The following is a 15,000-nucleotide window of genomic DNA, read 5'->3' on the forward strand; positions in this document are numbered from 1 at the left end:
GTCTCTCACTCACTCATGCTCTCTGTCTCTCGTTATCTCTCTCTCACTCTCGCAGGCTCAGGCTCTCGCTCTCTCTTCTTTCACAGTCTCAGTCTCTCGCTCTCTCTCTATCTCTCCCTGTTTCTCGCTCTCTTTCTCTCTCTGTCTCGCTCTCTCTGTCTGACTCTCAGTCTCCCTGTCTCTCTCTCTCGCTCACTGACTTTTTCTGTCTGTCTCTCAGTCTCTCTCTGTCTCTTGCTCTCCCTGTCTCTCACTTTGTCTGTCAATTGCTCTCTCTGTCACTCTCACTCTCTCTTGCTTTCTCTCTCTCGCTCGCTCCCTCTATCTTTCGCTTTCGCTGCCTCTGTCTTTCGCTCTCCCTCTGCCTCTGTCTTTTGCTCTCCCTCTGACTCTGTCTCTCGCTCTCTGTCGCTCGCTCTCTCTGTTGCTCGCTCTCTCTGTCACTCGCTCTCTCTCTGTCTCTCTCTCTCTCTCTGTCTGTCTCTCAGTCTCCCTGTCTCTCAGTCTCCCTGTCTCTCTCTCTCGCACTCTGACTCTGTTTTTCTGTCTGTCTCTCAGTCTGTCTCTGTCTCTTGCTCTCCCTGTCTCTCGCTTTGTCTGTCAATTGCTCTCTCTGTCACTCTCGCTCTCTCTTGCTTTCTCTCTCTCTCGCTTCCTCTGTCTTTCGCTTTCGCTGCCTCTGTCTTTCGCTCTCCCTCTGCCTCTGTCTTTTGCTCTCCTTCTGACTCTGTCTCTCGCTCTCTCTGTCTCTCGCTCGCTCTCTCTCTGTCGCTCGCTCTCTCTCTGTCGCTCGCTCTCTGTCGCTCTCTCTCTGTCGCTCGCTCTCTCTCTGTCGCTCGCTCTCTCTGTCGCTCGCTCTCTCTGTCGCTCGCTCTCTGTCGCTCTCTCTCTGTCGCTCGCTCTCTCTGTCGCTCGCTCTCTCTGTCGCTCGCTCTCTCTGTCGCTCGCTCTCTGTCGCTCTCTCTCTGTCGCTCGCTCTCTCTCTGTCGCTCGCTCTCTCTGTCGCTCGCTCTCTCTGTCGCTCGCTCTCTCTGTCGCTCGCTCTCTCTGTCGCTCGCTCTCTGTCGCTCTCTCTCTGTCGCTCGCTCTCTCTCTGTCGCTCGCTCTCTCTGTCGCTCGCTCTCTCTGTCGCTCGCTCTCTCTGTCGCTCGCTCTCTCTGTCGCTCGCTCTCTCTCTGTCGCTCGCTCTCTCTGTCGCTCGCTCTCTCTGTCGCTCGCTCTCTCTGTCGCTCGCTCTCTGTCGCTCTCTCTCTGTCGCTCGCTCTCTCTGTCGCTCGCTCTCTCTGTCGCTCGCTCTCTCTGTCGCTCGCTCTCTCTGTCGCTCGCTCTCTCTGTCTCTCTCGCTCTCTCTAGTCTCTCTCGCTCTCTCTGTCTCTCTCGCTCTCTCTCTCTGTCTCACTCGCTCTCTCTCTGTCTCACTCGCTCTCTCTCTGTCTCTCTCGCTCTCTCTGTCTCTCTCGCTCTCTCTGTCTCTCTCGCTCTCTCTGTCTCTCTCGCTCTCGCTGTCTCGCTCTCTGTCTCTCTCGCTCTCTCTGTCTCACTCGCTCTCTCTCTGTCTCACTCGCTCTCTCTGTCTCTCTCGCTCTCTCTGTCTCACTCGCTCTCTCTGTCTCTCTCGCTCTCTCTGTCTCTCTCGCTCTCTCTGTCTCTCTCGCTCTCTCTGTCTCTCTCGCTCTCTCTGTCTCTCTCGCTCTCTATCTTTCTCGCTCTTTCCAGCTCTCGCTCTCTGTCGCGCTCTCTCTCTCTCTCTCTGTTCCTCTCTCTCGCTACTTCTCTCTCGCTCTCTGTCTCTCGCCCTCTCCGTCTCTCCGTCTCTCTCTCTCTCCATCTCTCGCTCTCGCTCCTTCTCTCTTTTGCTCGCTTTCTTTCGCGCTCCCTGTCTTTCGCGCTCCCTGTCTTTCGCGCTCCCTGTCGCTCTCGCTCTCAGTCGCTTTTGCTCTCTCGCTCATGTTCTATCTGTTTCTCTTGCTCTTTCTGTTTCTCTCGCTCTTTCTCTCTGTCTCTCGTTCTCTCGCGCTCACTCTCTCTCCCCAACTCCTTCTCTGTCTCTCGCTCACTCATGCTCTCTGTCTCTCGCTATCTCTGTCTCTCACTCTCGCAGGCTCTCGCTCTCTCTCTCTCCTCTCTCAGTCTCAGTCTCTCGCTCTCTCTCTATCTCTCTCTGTTTCTCGCTCTCTCTGTTTCTCTCTCTCTCTGTCTCTCTCTCTCTCTGTCTGTCTCTCAGTCTCCCTGTCTCTCTCTCTCGCTCTCTGACTCTCTGTTTTTCTATCTGTCTCTCAGTCTCTCTCTGTCTCTTGTTCTCCCTGTCTCTCGCTCTCTCTCGCTTTGTCTGTCAATTGCTCTCTCTGTCACTCTTGTTCTCTCTTGCTTTCTCTCTCTTTCGTCTGCTCCCTCTGTCTTTTGCTGCCTCTGTCTTTCGCTCTCCTTCTGCCTCTGTCTTTTGCTCTCCATCTGACTCTGTCTCTGTCTCTCGCTCTCTCGCTCTCTGTCTCTCGCTCTCTGTCTCTCGCTCTCTGTCTCTCGCTCTCTGTCTCTCACTCTTTGTCTCTCGCTCTCTGTCTCTCGCTCTCTGTCGCTCGCTCTCTGTCGCTCGCTCTCTGTCGCTCTCTCTCTGTCGCTCGCTCTCTCTCTGTCGCTCGCTCTCTCTGTCGCTCGCTCTCTCTGTCTCTCTCGCTCTCTCTGTCTCTCTCGCTCTCGCTGTCTCGCTCTCTGTCTCTCTCGCTCTCTCTGTCTCACTCGCTCTCTCTCTGTCTCACTCGCTCTCTCTGTCTCTCTCGCTCTCTCTGTCTCACTCGCTCTCTCTGTCTCTCTCGCTCTCTCTGTCTCTCTCGCTCTCTCTGTCTCTCTCGCTCTCTCTGTCTCTCTCGCTCTCTCTGTCTCTCTCGCTCTCTATCTTTCTCGCTCTTTCCAGCTCTCGCTCTCTGTCGCTCTCTCTCTCTCTCTCTCTGTTCCTCTCTCTCGCTACTTCTCTCTCGCTCTCTGTCTCTCGCCCTCTCCGTCTCTCCGTCTCTCTCTCTCTCCATCTCTCGCTCTCGCTCCTTCTCTCTTTTGCTCGCTTTCTTTCGCGCTCCCTGTCTTTCGCGCTCCCTGTCTTTCGCGCTCCCTGTCGCTCTCGCTCTCAGTCGCTTTTGCTCTCTCGCTCATGTTCTATCTGTTTCTCTTGCTCTTTCTGTTTCTCTCGCTCTTTCTCTCTGTCTCTCGTTCTCTCGCGCTCACTCTCTCTCCCCAACTCCTTCTCTGTCTCTCGCTCACTCATGCTCTCTGTCTCTCGCTATCTCTGTCTCTCACTCTCGCAGGCTCTCGCTCTCTCTCTCTCCTCTCTCAGTCTCAGTCTCTCGCTCTCTCTCTATCTCTCTCTGTTTCTCGCTCTCTCTGTTTCTCTCTCTCTCTGTCTCTCTCTCTCTCTGTCTGTCTCTCAGTCTCCCTGTCTCTCTCTCTCGCTCTCTGACTCTCTGTTTTTCTATCTGTCTCTCAGTCTCTCTCTGTCTCTTGTTCTCCCTGTCTCTCGCTCTCTCTCGCTTTGTCTGTCAATTGCTCTCTCTGTCACTCTTGTTCTCTCTTGCTTTCTCTCTCTTTCGTCTGCTCCCTCTGTCTTTTGCTGCCTCTGTCTTTCGCTCTCCTTCTGCCTCTGTCTTTTGCTCTCCATCTGACTCTGTCTCTGTCTCTCGCTCTCTCGCTCTCTGTCTCTCGCTCTCTGTCTCTCGCTCTCTGTCTCTCGCTCTCTGTCTCTCGCTCTCTGTCTCTCGCTCTTTGTCTCTCGCTCTCTGTCTCTCGCTCTCTGTCGCTCGCTCTCTGTCGCTCGCTCTCTGTCGCTCTCTCTCTGTCGCTCGCTCTCTCTCTGTCGCTCGCTCTCTCTGTCGCTCGCTCTCTCTGTCGCTCGCTCTCTGTCTCTCTCGCTCTCTCTGTCTCTCTCGCTTTCTCTCCATCTCTCTTGCTCTCGCTCTCTGTCGCTCTCGCTCACTGTCGCTCTCGCTCTCTGTCGCTCTCGCTCTCTGACCCTCTCACTCTTACCGTTTCTCTCGCTCTTTCTCTCTGACTCTCACTCTCTTGCACTCACTCTCTCGCCATCTCCTTCTCTCTGTCCCTCGCTCTCTGTCTCTCGCTATCTGTCGCTCACTCTCGCTGCCTCTCTCTCTTTCGCTCTGTCTCTCAGTCTTCCTGTCTCTCTCTCTCCCGGTCCCTCTCTCTTGTTTCTCTGTCTCTCAGTCTTTCTGTTGCTCGCTCTCTCTCTTTCTCTGTCTTTCTCTCTCTCTGTCTCTCTCTTGCTCTCTCTGTCACTCTGCTCTTTCTGTCTCTCTCCTTCACGCTCACTCTGGCTCTTGCTCTCTACCCCTCGCTCTCTCTGTTTCTCTCTCTCTCTCTCTCTGTCTCTTGCTCTCTCACTCAGTCTCTCGCTCTCTCTCTCACCCCTTCTCTCTGTCACCCCCGTTTTCTGTCACTCGCTCTCTCTCTGTCTCCCTGTCACTCGCTCGCTCCCTGTCACTCGCTCGCTCCCTGTCTCTCGCTCGCGCTCTCTTTGTCTCTCGCTCGCTCTCTCTTTGTCTCTCGCTCGCTCTCTCTCTCTTTGTCTCTCGCTCTCTCTCTCTTTGTCTCTCGCGCTCTCATTCTGTCATCTCTCTCATTTTCTGGGTAACCTTGTTCTTGTCTGTCAGGAGGAGTTGAAGGGCCTGGCCAACGAGATGGTGAAGGAATCCCCAGAGTTCCGCTGCCTCCAGTCCCAGTTCTCCGTGCTTTACAACGAGAGCCTGCAACTCAAGACCCAGATGGATGATGCGCGCAACCTGCTGTTCGCCACCCGCAACACGCACCAACAGCAGATCGAGCAGATGGAGGTGAGCCCTGCACCCTTCCCACACAACATGTGTGATTAGCCAGGGATGGAGGCTAAGCTTTCCTGCTCTGCGATTCCTTTGTGAGGAGGGAAGTCGATATGTGACCCTCGTGAGTTCAGTGTGTGACCCTGGTGAGGAGGAGGTGAGAGGTCAGTGTGACCCTGGTGAGGAGGAGGTGAGAGGTCAGTGTGACCCTGGTGAGGAGGGGGTGAGAGGTCGATGTGTGACCCTGGTGAGGAGGGGATAAGAGGTCGATGTGTGATCCTGGTGAGGCCGATGTGTGACCCTGGTGAGGAGGGGGTGAGAGGTCAGTGTGACCCTGGTGAGGAGGGGGTGAGAGGTCAGTGTGACCCTGGTGAGGAGGGGGTGAGAGGTCGATGTGTGACCCTGGTGAGGAGGGGATAAGAGGTCGATGTGTGATCCTGGTGAGGCCGATGTGTGACCCTGGTGAGGAGGGGGTGAGAGGTCAGTGTGACCCTGGTGAGGAGGGGGTGAGAGGTCAGTGTGACCCTGGTGAGGAGGGGGTGAGAGGTCGATGTGTGACCCTGGTGAGGAGGGGATAAGAGGTCGATGTGTGATCCTGGTGAGGCCGATGTGTGACCCTGGTGAGGAGGGGGTGAGAGGTCGATGTGTGATCCTGGTGATGCCGATGTGTGACTCTGGTGAGGAGGGGGTGAGAGGTCGATGTAACCCTGGTGAGGAGGGGGTGAGAGGTCGATGTAACCCTGGTGAGGAGGGGGTGAGAAGTCGATGTGTGATCCTGGTGAGGAGGGGGTAAGAGGTCAGTGTGTGACCCTGGTGAGGAGGGGGTGAGAGGTCGATGTGTGACCCTGGTGAGGAGGGGGTGAGAGGTCGATGTGTGATCCTGGTGAGGCCGATGTGTGACCCTGGTGAGGAGGGGGTGAGAGGTCGATGTGTGATCCTGGTGAGGCCGATGTGTGACCCTGGTGAGGAGGGGGTGAGAGGTCGATGTGTGACCCTGGTGAGGAGGGGGTGAGAAGTCGATGGTGATCCTGGTGAGGAGGGGGTAAGAGGTCGATGTGTGACCCTGGTGAGGAGGGGGTGAGAAGTCGATGGTGATCCTGGTGAGGAGGGGGTAAGAGGTCGATGTGTGACCCTGGTGAGGAGGGGGTGAGAAGTCGATGGTGATCCTGGTGAGGAGGGGGTAAGAGGTCGATGTGTGACCCTGGTGAGGAGGGGGTGAGAGGTCGATGTGTGATCCTGGTGAGGAGGGGGTAAGAGGTCAGTGTGTGACCCTGGTGAGGAATGGGTGAGAGGTCAGTGTGTGACCCTGGTGGGGAGGGGGTAAGAGGTCGATGTGTGACCCTGGTGAGGAGGGAGTGAGAGGTAGATGTGTGACCCTGGTGAGGAGGGGGTGAGAGGTCGATGTGTGATCCTGGTGCTGTCAGCTCCTCTCCATGTTACAGGGTGATGAGGTGGGTCTGCAGAAGAAGCTGAGAACGGAGGTGATGCAGCTGGAGGACACCTTGGCCCAAGTCCGCAAGGAGTACGAAATGCTGCGGATCGAATTCGAGCAAACATTGGCTGCCAACGAACAGGCAGGTGAGAACTTCGGGGTGCATGTGGAGGAGGAGGGAGGGAAGAGGAGCAGGAGGGTGTGGTGTAAAAGGACGAAGAGAGAAGGAGGGAGTGGATGCAGAGGAGGAGAGAGGGAGTGAAGGAAGAAGAGGAAGCGAGTGACAGTGAGGTCACACAGAGCAAGTGTCAATAAGGGAACATTTAGGGAACAGTGATCACGGTATCATAAGGTTTACACTAGTTATGGAAAAGGACAGGGAGCAATCTAGAATAAAAGTACTTATTTGGAAGAAGGCAATTTCATTGGGTTGAGAATGGATCTGGTCTGAGTAAATTGGAATCAAGGATTGGCAGACAAAACTGTAACCGAGCAGTGGGCTGCCTTTAAAGAGGAGATGGTTTGGTGACAGTCGAGATACATCCCAACGAGGAGGAAACATAGGGCAACCAAACTAGCGCCCCCAGATGATAAAAGGGATAGAGAGTAAGATGAAGCAGAAAGAGGGGGTGTATAACAGATATCAGGTTGAGAATACAAGTGAGGACCAGGCTGAATATAGAAAGTTCAGAAGGGAAGAGAAAAATGAAATAAGAGGGGCAAAGAGAGGTTATGAGGATAGATTGGCAGCTAACAAAAGGGAATCCAAAACTCTTCTCTAGGCATATAAATAGTAAACGGGTAGTAAGAGGAGGGGTGGAGCCAATTAGGGACCAAAATGGAGACCTATGCATGGAGGCAGAGGGAATGGCTGAGACACTAAATGAGTACTTTGCATTTGTCATTACCAAGAAAACAAGATGCTGCCAAAGTCACAGTGAACGAGGGGGTAGTTGAGATACTGTATGGGGGAAAAATTGATGAGGAGGAGGTACTAGAAAAGTTGGCTGGACTTAAAGTAGATAAGTCACCAGGACCAGATAGGATGCAATCTAGGATGCTGAGGGTAGTGAAGGTGGAAATTGCAGAGGTACTGGCCATTATCTTCCAATCCTTCTTGGGGCTGGTGCCAGAGGACTGGAGAATTGCAAATGTTACATCCTTGTTCAAAAAAGGGTGTAAGGATAAAGCCAGCAACTACAGGCCAGTCAGTTTACCTTCAGTAGTGGGGAAGCTTTTAGAAATGATGGTCAGGGGCAAAATTAATAGTCACTTGGACAAGTCTCGATTAATTAAGGAAAGCCAGCATGAATTTGTTAAAGGCAAATCGAGTTAACTAACTTGATTTGAGTTTTTTGATGAGGTAACAGAGTAGGTTGATGAAGGCAATGCGGTTGATATGATGTACATGGACTTCGAAAAGGCATTTGATAAAGTACCACATAATAGGCTTGCCAACAAAGTTGAAGCCCATGTAATAAAAGGAACAGTGGCAGTATGGTTATGAAATTGGCTATGTGACAGGAAACCGAGAGTAGCGGTGAACGGTTGTTTTTTGGAATGGAGGAAGGTATACAGTGGTGTTCCCCAGGGGTCGTTACTAGGACCACTGCTTTTCTTGATATATATTAATGACAAGTGTGTACAGGACACAATTTCAAAATTTGCAGATGACACAAAACTTGGAAGTATATTGAATAGACTTCAAGAGGACATAGACAGGCTGGTGGAATGGTCGGACACGTAGCAGATGAAATTTAACGCAGAAAAGTGTGAAGTGATACATTTTGGTAGGAAGAGGGAGGAGAGGCAATATAAACTAAAGGTTACAATTCTAAAAGGGGTGCATGAACAGAGAGACCTGGGGGTATATGTGCACAAATCGTTGAAGGTGGCAAAGCAGGTTGAGAAAGCAGTTAAAAAAACATACAGAATTCTGGGCTTCATAAATAGAGGCATAGAGTACAAAAGCAAAGAAGTTATGATGACCTTTAGAAAAAAACTGGTTCGGCCTCAACTGGAGTATTGTGTCCAATTCTGGGCACCACACTTTAGGAAGAATGAGAAGGCCTTCGAGAGGGTGCAGAAAAAATTTACAAGAATGTTTCCAGGGATGAGGGACTTCAGCTATGTGGATAGACTGGACCAGCTGGGGTTTCTCTTCTTGGAGCAGAGAAGGTTGAGAGGAGATTTGATAGAAGCGTTCAAAATCATGAGGGGTCTGGACAGAGTGGATAGAGAGAAACTTCCCATTGGTCGAGAACCTGGGGACACAGATTTAAGGTGATTGGCAAAAGAACCAAAGGCCACATCTGAAAAACTTTTTTTGCAGCAAGTGTTTAGAATCTGGAATACACAGCTTGAATGGATGGTGGAGGCAGATTCAATTGTGGCTTTCAAAGGGAATTGGATCAGTACCTGAAGGAAAAAAATTTGTAGGGCTATGGGGAAAGGGCAGGTAAGTGGGACTAGCTGAGAGCTGGCATGAGCTCAACGGGCCGAATGGCTGCCTTCTGTGCTGTAACTATTCTATGATTCCAAGAAGAGGAGGAGGAGAGAGGAGAAAGGGAATGGAGGAAAGAGGAGGTGAAGGGAGGGCGTGGAGGGAGAAAGCGAGTGAAGGAAGAGATGAAGGAGGTTATGTGTGTGTGGGGCTCAGGACTGCACTAGAGGCCCTTGCTCCTCCACAGTGCGAGGGGCCCTAATGGGGAAACCGTGACACTTCTGACTTGTTATCCTGCAGGGCCCATCAACCGGGAGATGCGGCACCTGATCAGCAGCCTCCAGAACCACAACCACCAGTTGAAAGGGGACGTGCAGCGTTACAAGCGGAAACTGCGTGACACCCACACGGAGCTGGCCAAAGTGCGGAGGAAGGTCTGGGAGTCACACAGCGAGCTTGGCATGGTGAGTGAGGAGCGAGGAGGTACTGTGGGGTGAAGGGAGGGCAGGCGGTGGGATCCGAGCCAGGAGAGAGGGTGGCGAAAGGAACTGCTAGACAGGGGAGGGGGAAAAGGCTCATCGCAGAACCTTACAGCACAGAAGGAGGCCATTTGGCCCATCGTACCTGTGCCGAGAAATTTCTGCTGTGTGTGGGGCTCGGTACCACACCGGGTGTGAGATCAGGCCGGGAATGGAGCCTGGTCCTTTCCTGACACTGTATCATGTGGGAAAGTGTGAAATTATCCATATTGGTAGAAAGAATGGAAAAGCAGAATATTTTTATACGGTGGGAAAATAGGAAATGTTGGTACTCAGTGGGACCTGGGTGTCCTTGTACACGAATCATAGAAAGTTAACATGCAAGTACAGCAAGCAATTACAAAAGCAAATGGTATGTTAGCCTTTATTGCAAGGGGGTTGCAGTAAAAGAATAAAGCAGTCTTGCTGCAATTATATAGGGCCTTGATGAGACCACACTTGGAGTACTGTGCAAGTTTTGGTCTCCTTATCTGCGAAAGGACGTACATGCCCTAGAGGTGGTGAAACAAAGGTTCACTAGATTGATCACTGGGATGAGAGGGTTGTCCTATGAGGAGAGATTGAGTCGAGATTGGGCCTATACTCTGGAGTTTAGGCGAATGTGGTGTGATCTCATTGAAACATACAAGATACTGAAGGGGATTGACAGGATAGAGGCTGAGAGGTTGTTTCCCCTGGCTGGAGTGTTTAGAACTAGGGGGCACAGTCTCAGTATAAGGGGTGGGCATTTAAGACGAGATGAGGAGGAATTTCTTCACTCAGAGGGTTGTGAATCTGTGGAATTCTCTTTCCCAAAATGCTGTGGGTGCTGAATTGTTGGGTATGTTCAAGGCTGAGATAGATAGATTTTTGGACTCTAGGGGAATCGAAGGATATGGGGATCAGGTGGGAGAGTGGAGTTGGGGTGAAGATCAGCCATGATCTTATTGAATGGTGGAGGAGACTTGAGGGGCCGTATGGCTGACTCCTGCTCCTAATTCTACGTTCTTGTGTACCTGGAGCTGATGAGGGTGTCAGTGCCGCCAACATTTACATTAACCTCTTGCATCTTTGACCAGAATCGTCCACACCGTCCCCCGTTTATTATTTCTCTTCCAGACCCGTTCTCGAGGACCCAGTGGATCGCAGCTTCCAGCCAGCGCCGAGCCGGTCAAGGAGGAGCCTTCAGAGGTCAAGCAGGAACCCGAGGAGCCCTGGGTCAAGAAGGAAAAAGAGGAGGAAGAAGAGGAGATGGCGGCGGCCGCAGTGGCCAAGGCCAGAAAACACCAGCAGCAGGAGGAGGAAGAAAAAGAGAGGGAGCGGGAAAGGCGAGAGAAGGAGAAAGAGAGGGCCAGGGAGAAGGGGAGGGAGAAGGAGGCGGAGAAGGACAAGGAGAGGGGCAAGCCAGACGATGCCAAGAAGAAGGAAGTAGAGATGATCAAACAGCTGAGAGGGGAACTGAAGTAAGTACACGGGTATTGAGGGGGAGGGCATGGGATTCTCTGGCACTGACCTTTCCCCTCCTGAGGCACCATCATCATAGGCAGTCCCTCGAAATCAAGCAAGACTTGCTTCCTCTAAAAGTGAGTTCTCAGGTGGCTGTACAGTCCAATGTGGGAATTACAGTCTCTGTCACAAGTGGGGCAGATAGTGGTTGAAGGAAAGGGTGGGTGGGGAGTCTGGTTTGCCACATGTTTCTTCCGCTATCTGCGCTTGAGTTCTGCATGCTCTCAGCGACGAGACTCGAGATGCTCAGTGCCCTCCCGGATGCTCTTCCTTCACTTTGGGCGGTCTTTGGCCAGGGACTCGCAGGTACCAGTGGGGATGTTGCACTTCTGAGTAGAGCACTTGCTTAGGAAGTCTCGTGTCGGGCATGCAGACGATATGGCCTATCCAACGGAGCTGGTCGAGCGTGGTCAGTGCTTCCATGCTGGGGATGTTGGCCTGAGCAAGAACACTGATGTTGGTGCATCTGTCCTCCCAGTGGATGTGTAAGATCTTGCGGAGGTAGCGCTGGTGTACTTCTCCAGCGTTTTGAGGTGTCTACTGTATATAGTTCACGTTTCTGAGCCATATCGGAGGGCGGGTATCACTACTGCCCTGTAGACCATAAGCTTGGTGTCAGATTTGAGGTCCTGGTCTTCAAACACTCTCTTCCTCATGCGACCGAAGGCTGCATTGGCACACTGGAGGCGGTGTTGGACATCGTCATCAATGTCTGCCCTTGCTGATAGTCGGCTCCCAAGGTATGGAAAATGGTCCACGGTGTGCAAGGCCGCACCGTGGATTTTGATGACCGGTGGCAGTGCTGTGTGGCAGGGTCAGGTTGGTGGAGGACCTTTGTCTTACGGATGTTTAGTGTAAGGCCCATGCTTTCGTACGCCTCGGTGAAGGTATTGACAATGGTTTGGAGTTCGGCCTCAAAGTGCGTAGATGCAAGCGTCGTCCGCGTACTGTAGTTCAACGACAGAGGATGGGATGACCTTGGATCTAGCCTGGAGGCAGCGAAGATTGAACAGGTTCGATAGTTTAATTCAACTCCAGTGGGCAGCTTGTTGAGAGTGAGATGGAGCATTGCAGCGAGGAAAATTGACGAGAGCGTTGGTGCGATGACGCAGACCTGCTTGACCCCGGTCCGGATGTGGATTGGGCCTGTGGTGGATCCGTTAGTCAGGATCACGGCTTGCATGTCGTCGTGGAGCAGGCGGAGAATGGTGACAAACTTTTAAGGGCAGCCGAAACGGAGGAGGAGGTTCCATAGTATCTCACAGTTGACATTGTCAAAGGTCTTTGTGAGGTCAAAGAAGGCCATGTCCAAGGGTTGGTACTGTTCCCTGCATTTCTCTTGTTGATGTCGCATGATGAAGATCATGTCCGTTGTACCCCTTAGTGGACGAAATCCGCATTGTGACTCTGGGAGGAACTCTTCAGCCACAGGGAGAAGTTGGTTGAGGAGGATTCTTGCGATGACTTTCCCAGTGACCGACAGCAGTGAGATTCCTCTGTATTTACCGCAGTCGGACTTATCCCCTTTTTTGAAGATGGTCACGATTATGGCATCTCTGAGATCTTCTGGCATCCTCCTTCCAGATAAGAGAGATGAGGTCATGCATTCATGCCAATAGTGCCTCTCCACCATACTTTAGTGCCTCGGTGGGGATTCCATCTCCTCTTGATACCCTGTTGTTCTTTAGTTGACGGGTGGCCTTTTCTACCACGTGCATTGTTGGGGTATTGCTGAGATGGTGGTGAGTAGCATGCTGCGGGATGGAGTCGAGGACACTCGCGTCGAAGGCAGAGTCTCGGTTAAGGAGATCTTCGAAGTGCTCCTTCCAGCACGCCCTGACTACCTCGAAGTCCATAATGCGTGCCTCTCTGTTCTTGGCCAGCGGTGGGGCCTTGGGTGCTTGGGCCATAGGTGGTCTTGACTGCGCTGAAGAATCCTCGTACGTCGTGGTTGTCGGCCAGCTGCTGAATCTCCTGTGCTTTCTTCACCCATCATCTATTCTTTAGGTTGCAGGTTTTTTGTTGGATCTCGGCCTTCAGCTCCCGAATTGGGTTGTTGCTTTAAGTTCAGAAATGCCTTGCGTTTGCGGCTTATAAGCTCCTGGATCTCCTGGTCGTTCTCGTCAAACCAGCCTTGGTGTTTCCTGGTTAAGTGACCGAGTGTGTCTTCGCAGGTGCTGGTTATGGAGGCCTGGAGGGCAGACCAGGCGCTGTGGGCACTCTGCGTCTCAGGGTCATCGAGGGTCACCAGGTTGGCAGTGAGGCGCTGGCTGCATAGGGCTTTCTTAACTGGGTCTTTGAGTGCCCCGGCGTTGACTTTCCTGCGGCATTGTTTCTGTTACCGTCGCTATATTTTGGGGCTATATTGATGTTAATGACGGAGTGGATTAGACGGTGGTCCATCCAGCAGTCGTCGGCTCTTGTCATGGCACGGGTGATGCGCACATCCTTGCGGTCCCTCGCTTGGACGATGACGTAGTCAAGCAGATGCCAGTGCTTCAAGCGAGGGTGTTGCCATGATGCCTTGTACTTGTCCCTCTGATGGAACAAGGTGTTGGTGATGACAAGGTCATGTTCTAGGCATTTGTCAGGAACAGGGTACCACTGGAATTGGTTTTCCATACCCACTCTCTGCCAATCACGCCTCCCCAGAGGGCTGTGTCCTTACCGACTCTGGTGTTGAAGTCGCCGAGGAGGATCAGCTTGTCGTCCGTAGTGACTTGGGACAGGGATTGTTCGAGGCTGGAGTAGAATTCCTCTTTGGTCTTATCTGTTGCGTCGAGTGTTGGGGCGTACGCGCTAATACATGTGGCGCACTGGTTTCGGGCTAGGGTGAGCCGAACAGTCATGAGATGTTCGCTTATCCCACAGGGGGAGTCTCTGAAATGGCCCACCAGCTCATTCTTGATGGCGAAGCCAACTCCATGGTGGCGGCATTCTTCTGATTTGCCTTTCCACCTTGTTCTTTGAGCTGGCCTTCCCCTGCCCGCCGGTTCTCACTTATAGCGGTAATGTCAACGACAAAACGTCTGAGTTCCTAGGCAACGATAGCAGTGCGGCGTTCCGGTCTGTCGCTGTTGGTGTTGTCCATGAGGGTCCTGACGTTCCAGGTCCCGAACTTTATTTTGAACGGTGGTAGATGTCTGTGCGTCAGTTCTTTTAACGTGGGGTGGCCGTTGCTCACCGGCAACCACACGGGCTTAGCAGAGCGAGGTGTTGGTCCAGTGGCAAGGGGTTCCGAGACGACTGAAGATCAGGCTCTACATAATGGGTCTAGTTGCCTACGGTGGAACGTGAGCCGTAAGCTCGGCACTGAGCAGCACCTTTAGGAGAGGTGGTGGGAGACCTGAGGTGTGATGAGGGGTGGGGATGAGAGATGCTTGGGCCTTGCTCCATTTTAACTTCTCGAAGGGTCGTGGGAGAAGGCAGAGTGGCCACTGCCATTCCCTTTGACCAGCTCAGAGTCTTGACAGGACCTGTAATAGCTCGTTTATGTTTAAAACTCCCTCCAGCTGCTCCAGGCTCAAGCTGTGGGTCAGACACAAACCAATTGGGCCAACTGGCCTATTTCTGTGCTGTAAATTGTATGTAAGAACTGTGCACATTGCTCCAAGTGTGGTCTAACCAAGTATATGGAGACCAGAACTGTGCATAGTACTTCATGGTCTAACCAAGGTCTTTCTCCCATCTCTTTCCACCCCCGTCCCCGTTCCCCCCCGCCCCTCCTTGTCTACAGGAGAGCTCAGGAGAGTCAGAAAGAGATGAAGCTTTTGCTGGACATGTACCGCTCATCGCCCAAAGAGCAGCGCGACAAAGTGCAGCTGATGGCATCGGAAAAGAGGGCGAAAGCAGAGGTAGGGCAAGAGAGCGGATTTGGGGGGGGGGGGGGGTAGAGTAAAAAAATGGCAAACGCTCCCCAGACCCAATAGCCCATCAGGGTCCCTGTTTAAAGAGGGAATCGCTCTGTCAGGGTCCCTGTTTAAAGAGGGAGTCTCTACGTAGGGACCCTGTTTAAAGGGGAAGTCTCTCCGCCAGGGTCCCTGTTTAAAGGGGGAGTCTCTACGTAGGGACCCTGTTTAAAGGGGGAGTCTCTCCATCAGGGACCCTGTTTAAAGAGGGAGTGTCTTAGAGGGAGTTTGTTTAGAGGGAATCTCTCTGTCAGGGACCCTGTTTAAAGAGGGAGTCTCTCTGTCAGGGTCCCTGTTTAAAGGGGGAGTCTCTGTGTCAGGGACCCTGTTTAAAGAGGAAGTTTCTTAAAGAGGGAGTCTCTGTTAGGGATCTTGT

General features: G+C 52.6%; 1 protein-coding gene across 4 annotated transcripts in view; it reads left to right on the forward strand.

The window, feature by feature from the left end:
• LOC139260126 (E3 ubiquitin-protein ligase BRE1A-like) overlaps nt 1–15,000 on the forward strand; it is a 94,477-nt gene that overhangs the window by 58,359 nt on the left and 21,118 nt on the right. For all 4 annotated transcript variants that reach the window (XM_070876313.1, XM_070876315.1, XM_070876314.1 and 1 more), the window contains 5 exons: nt 4,653–4,832; nt 6,260–6,395; nt 8,993–9,156; nt 10,330–10,673; nt 14,453–14,570. In XM_070876313.1, the coding sequence (XP_070732414.1) occupies nt 4,653–4,832; nt 6,260–6,395; nt 8,993–9,156; nt 10,330–10,673; nt 14,453–14,570 (942 nt within the window). The remainder of the gene's footprint in view (nt 1–4,652; nt 4,833–6,259; nt 6,396–8,992; nt 9,157–10,329; nt 10,674–14,452; nt 14,571–15,000) is intronic.

The sequence above is a fragment of the Pristiophorus japonicus genome, chromosome 3 (genome assembly GCF_044704955.1).
Source record: "Pristiophorus japonicus isolate sPriJap1 chromosome 3, sPriJap1.hap1, whole genome shotgun sequence".
Lineage (NCBI taxonomy): Eukaryota > Metazoa > Chordata > Chondrichthyes > Pristiophoridae > Pristiophorus > Pristiophorus japonicus.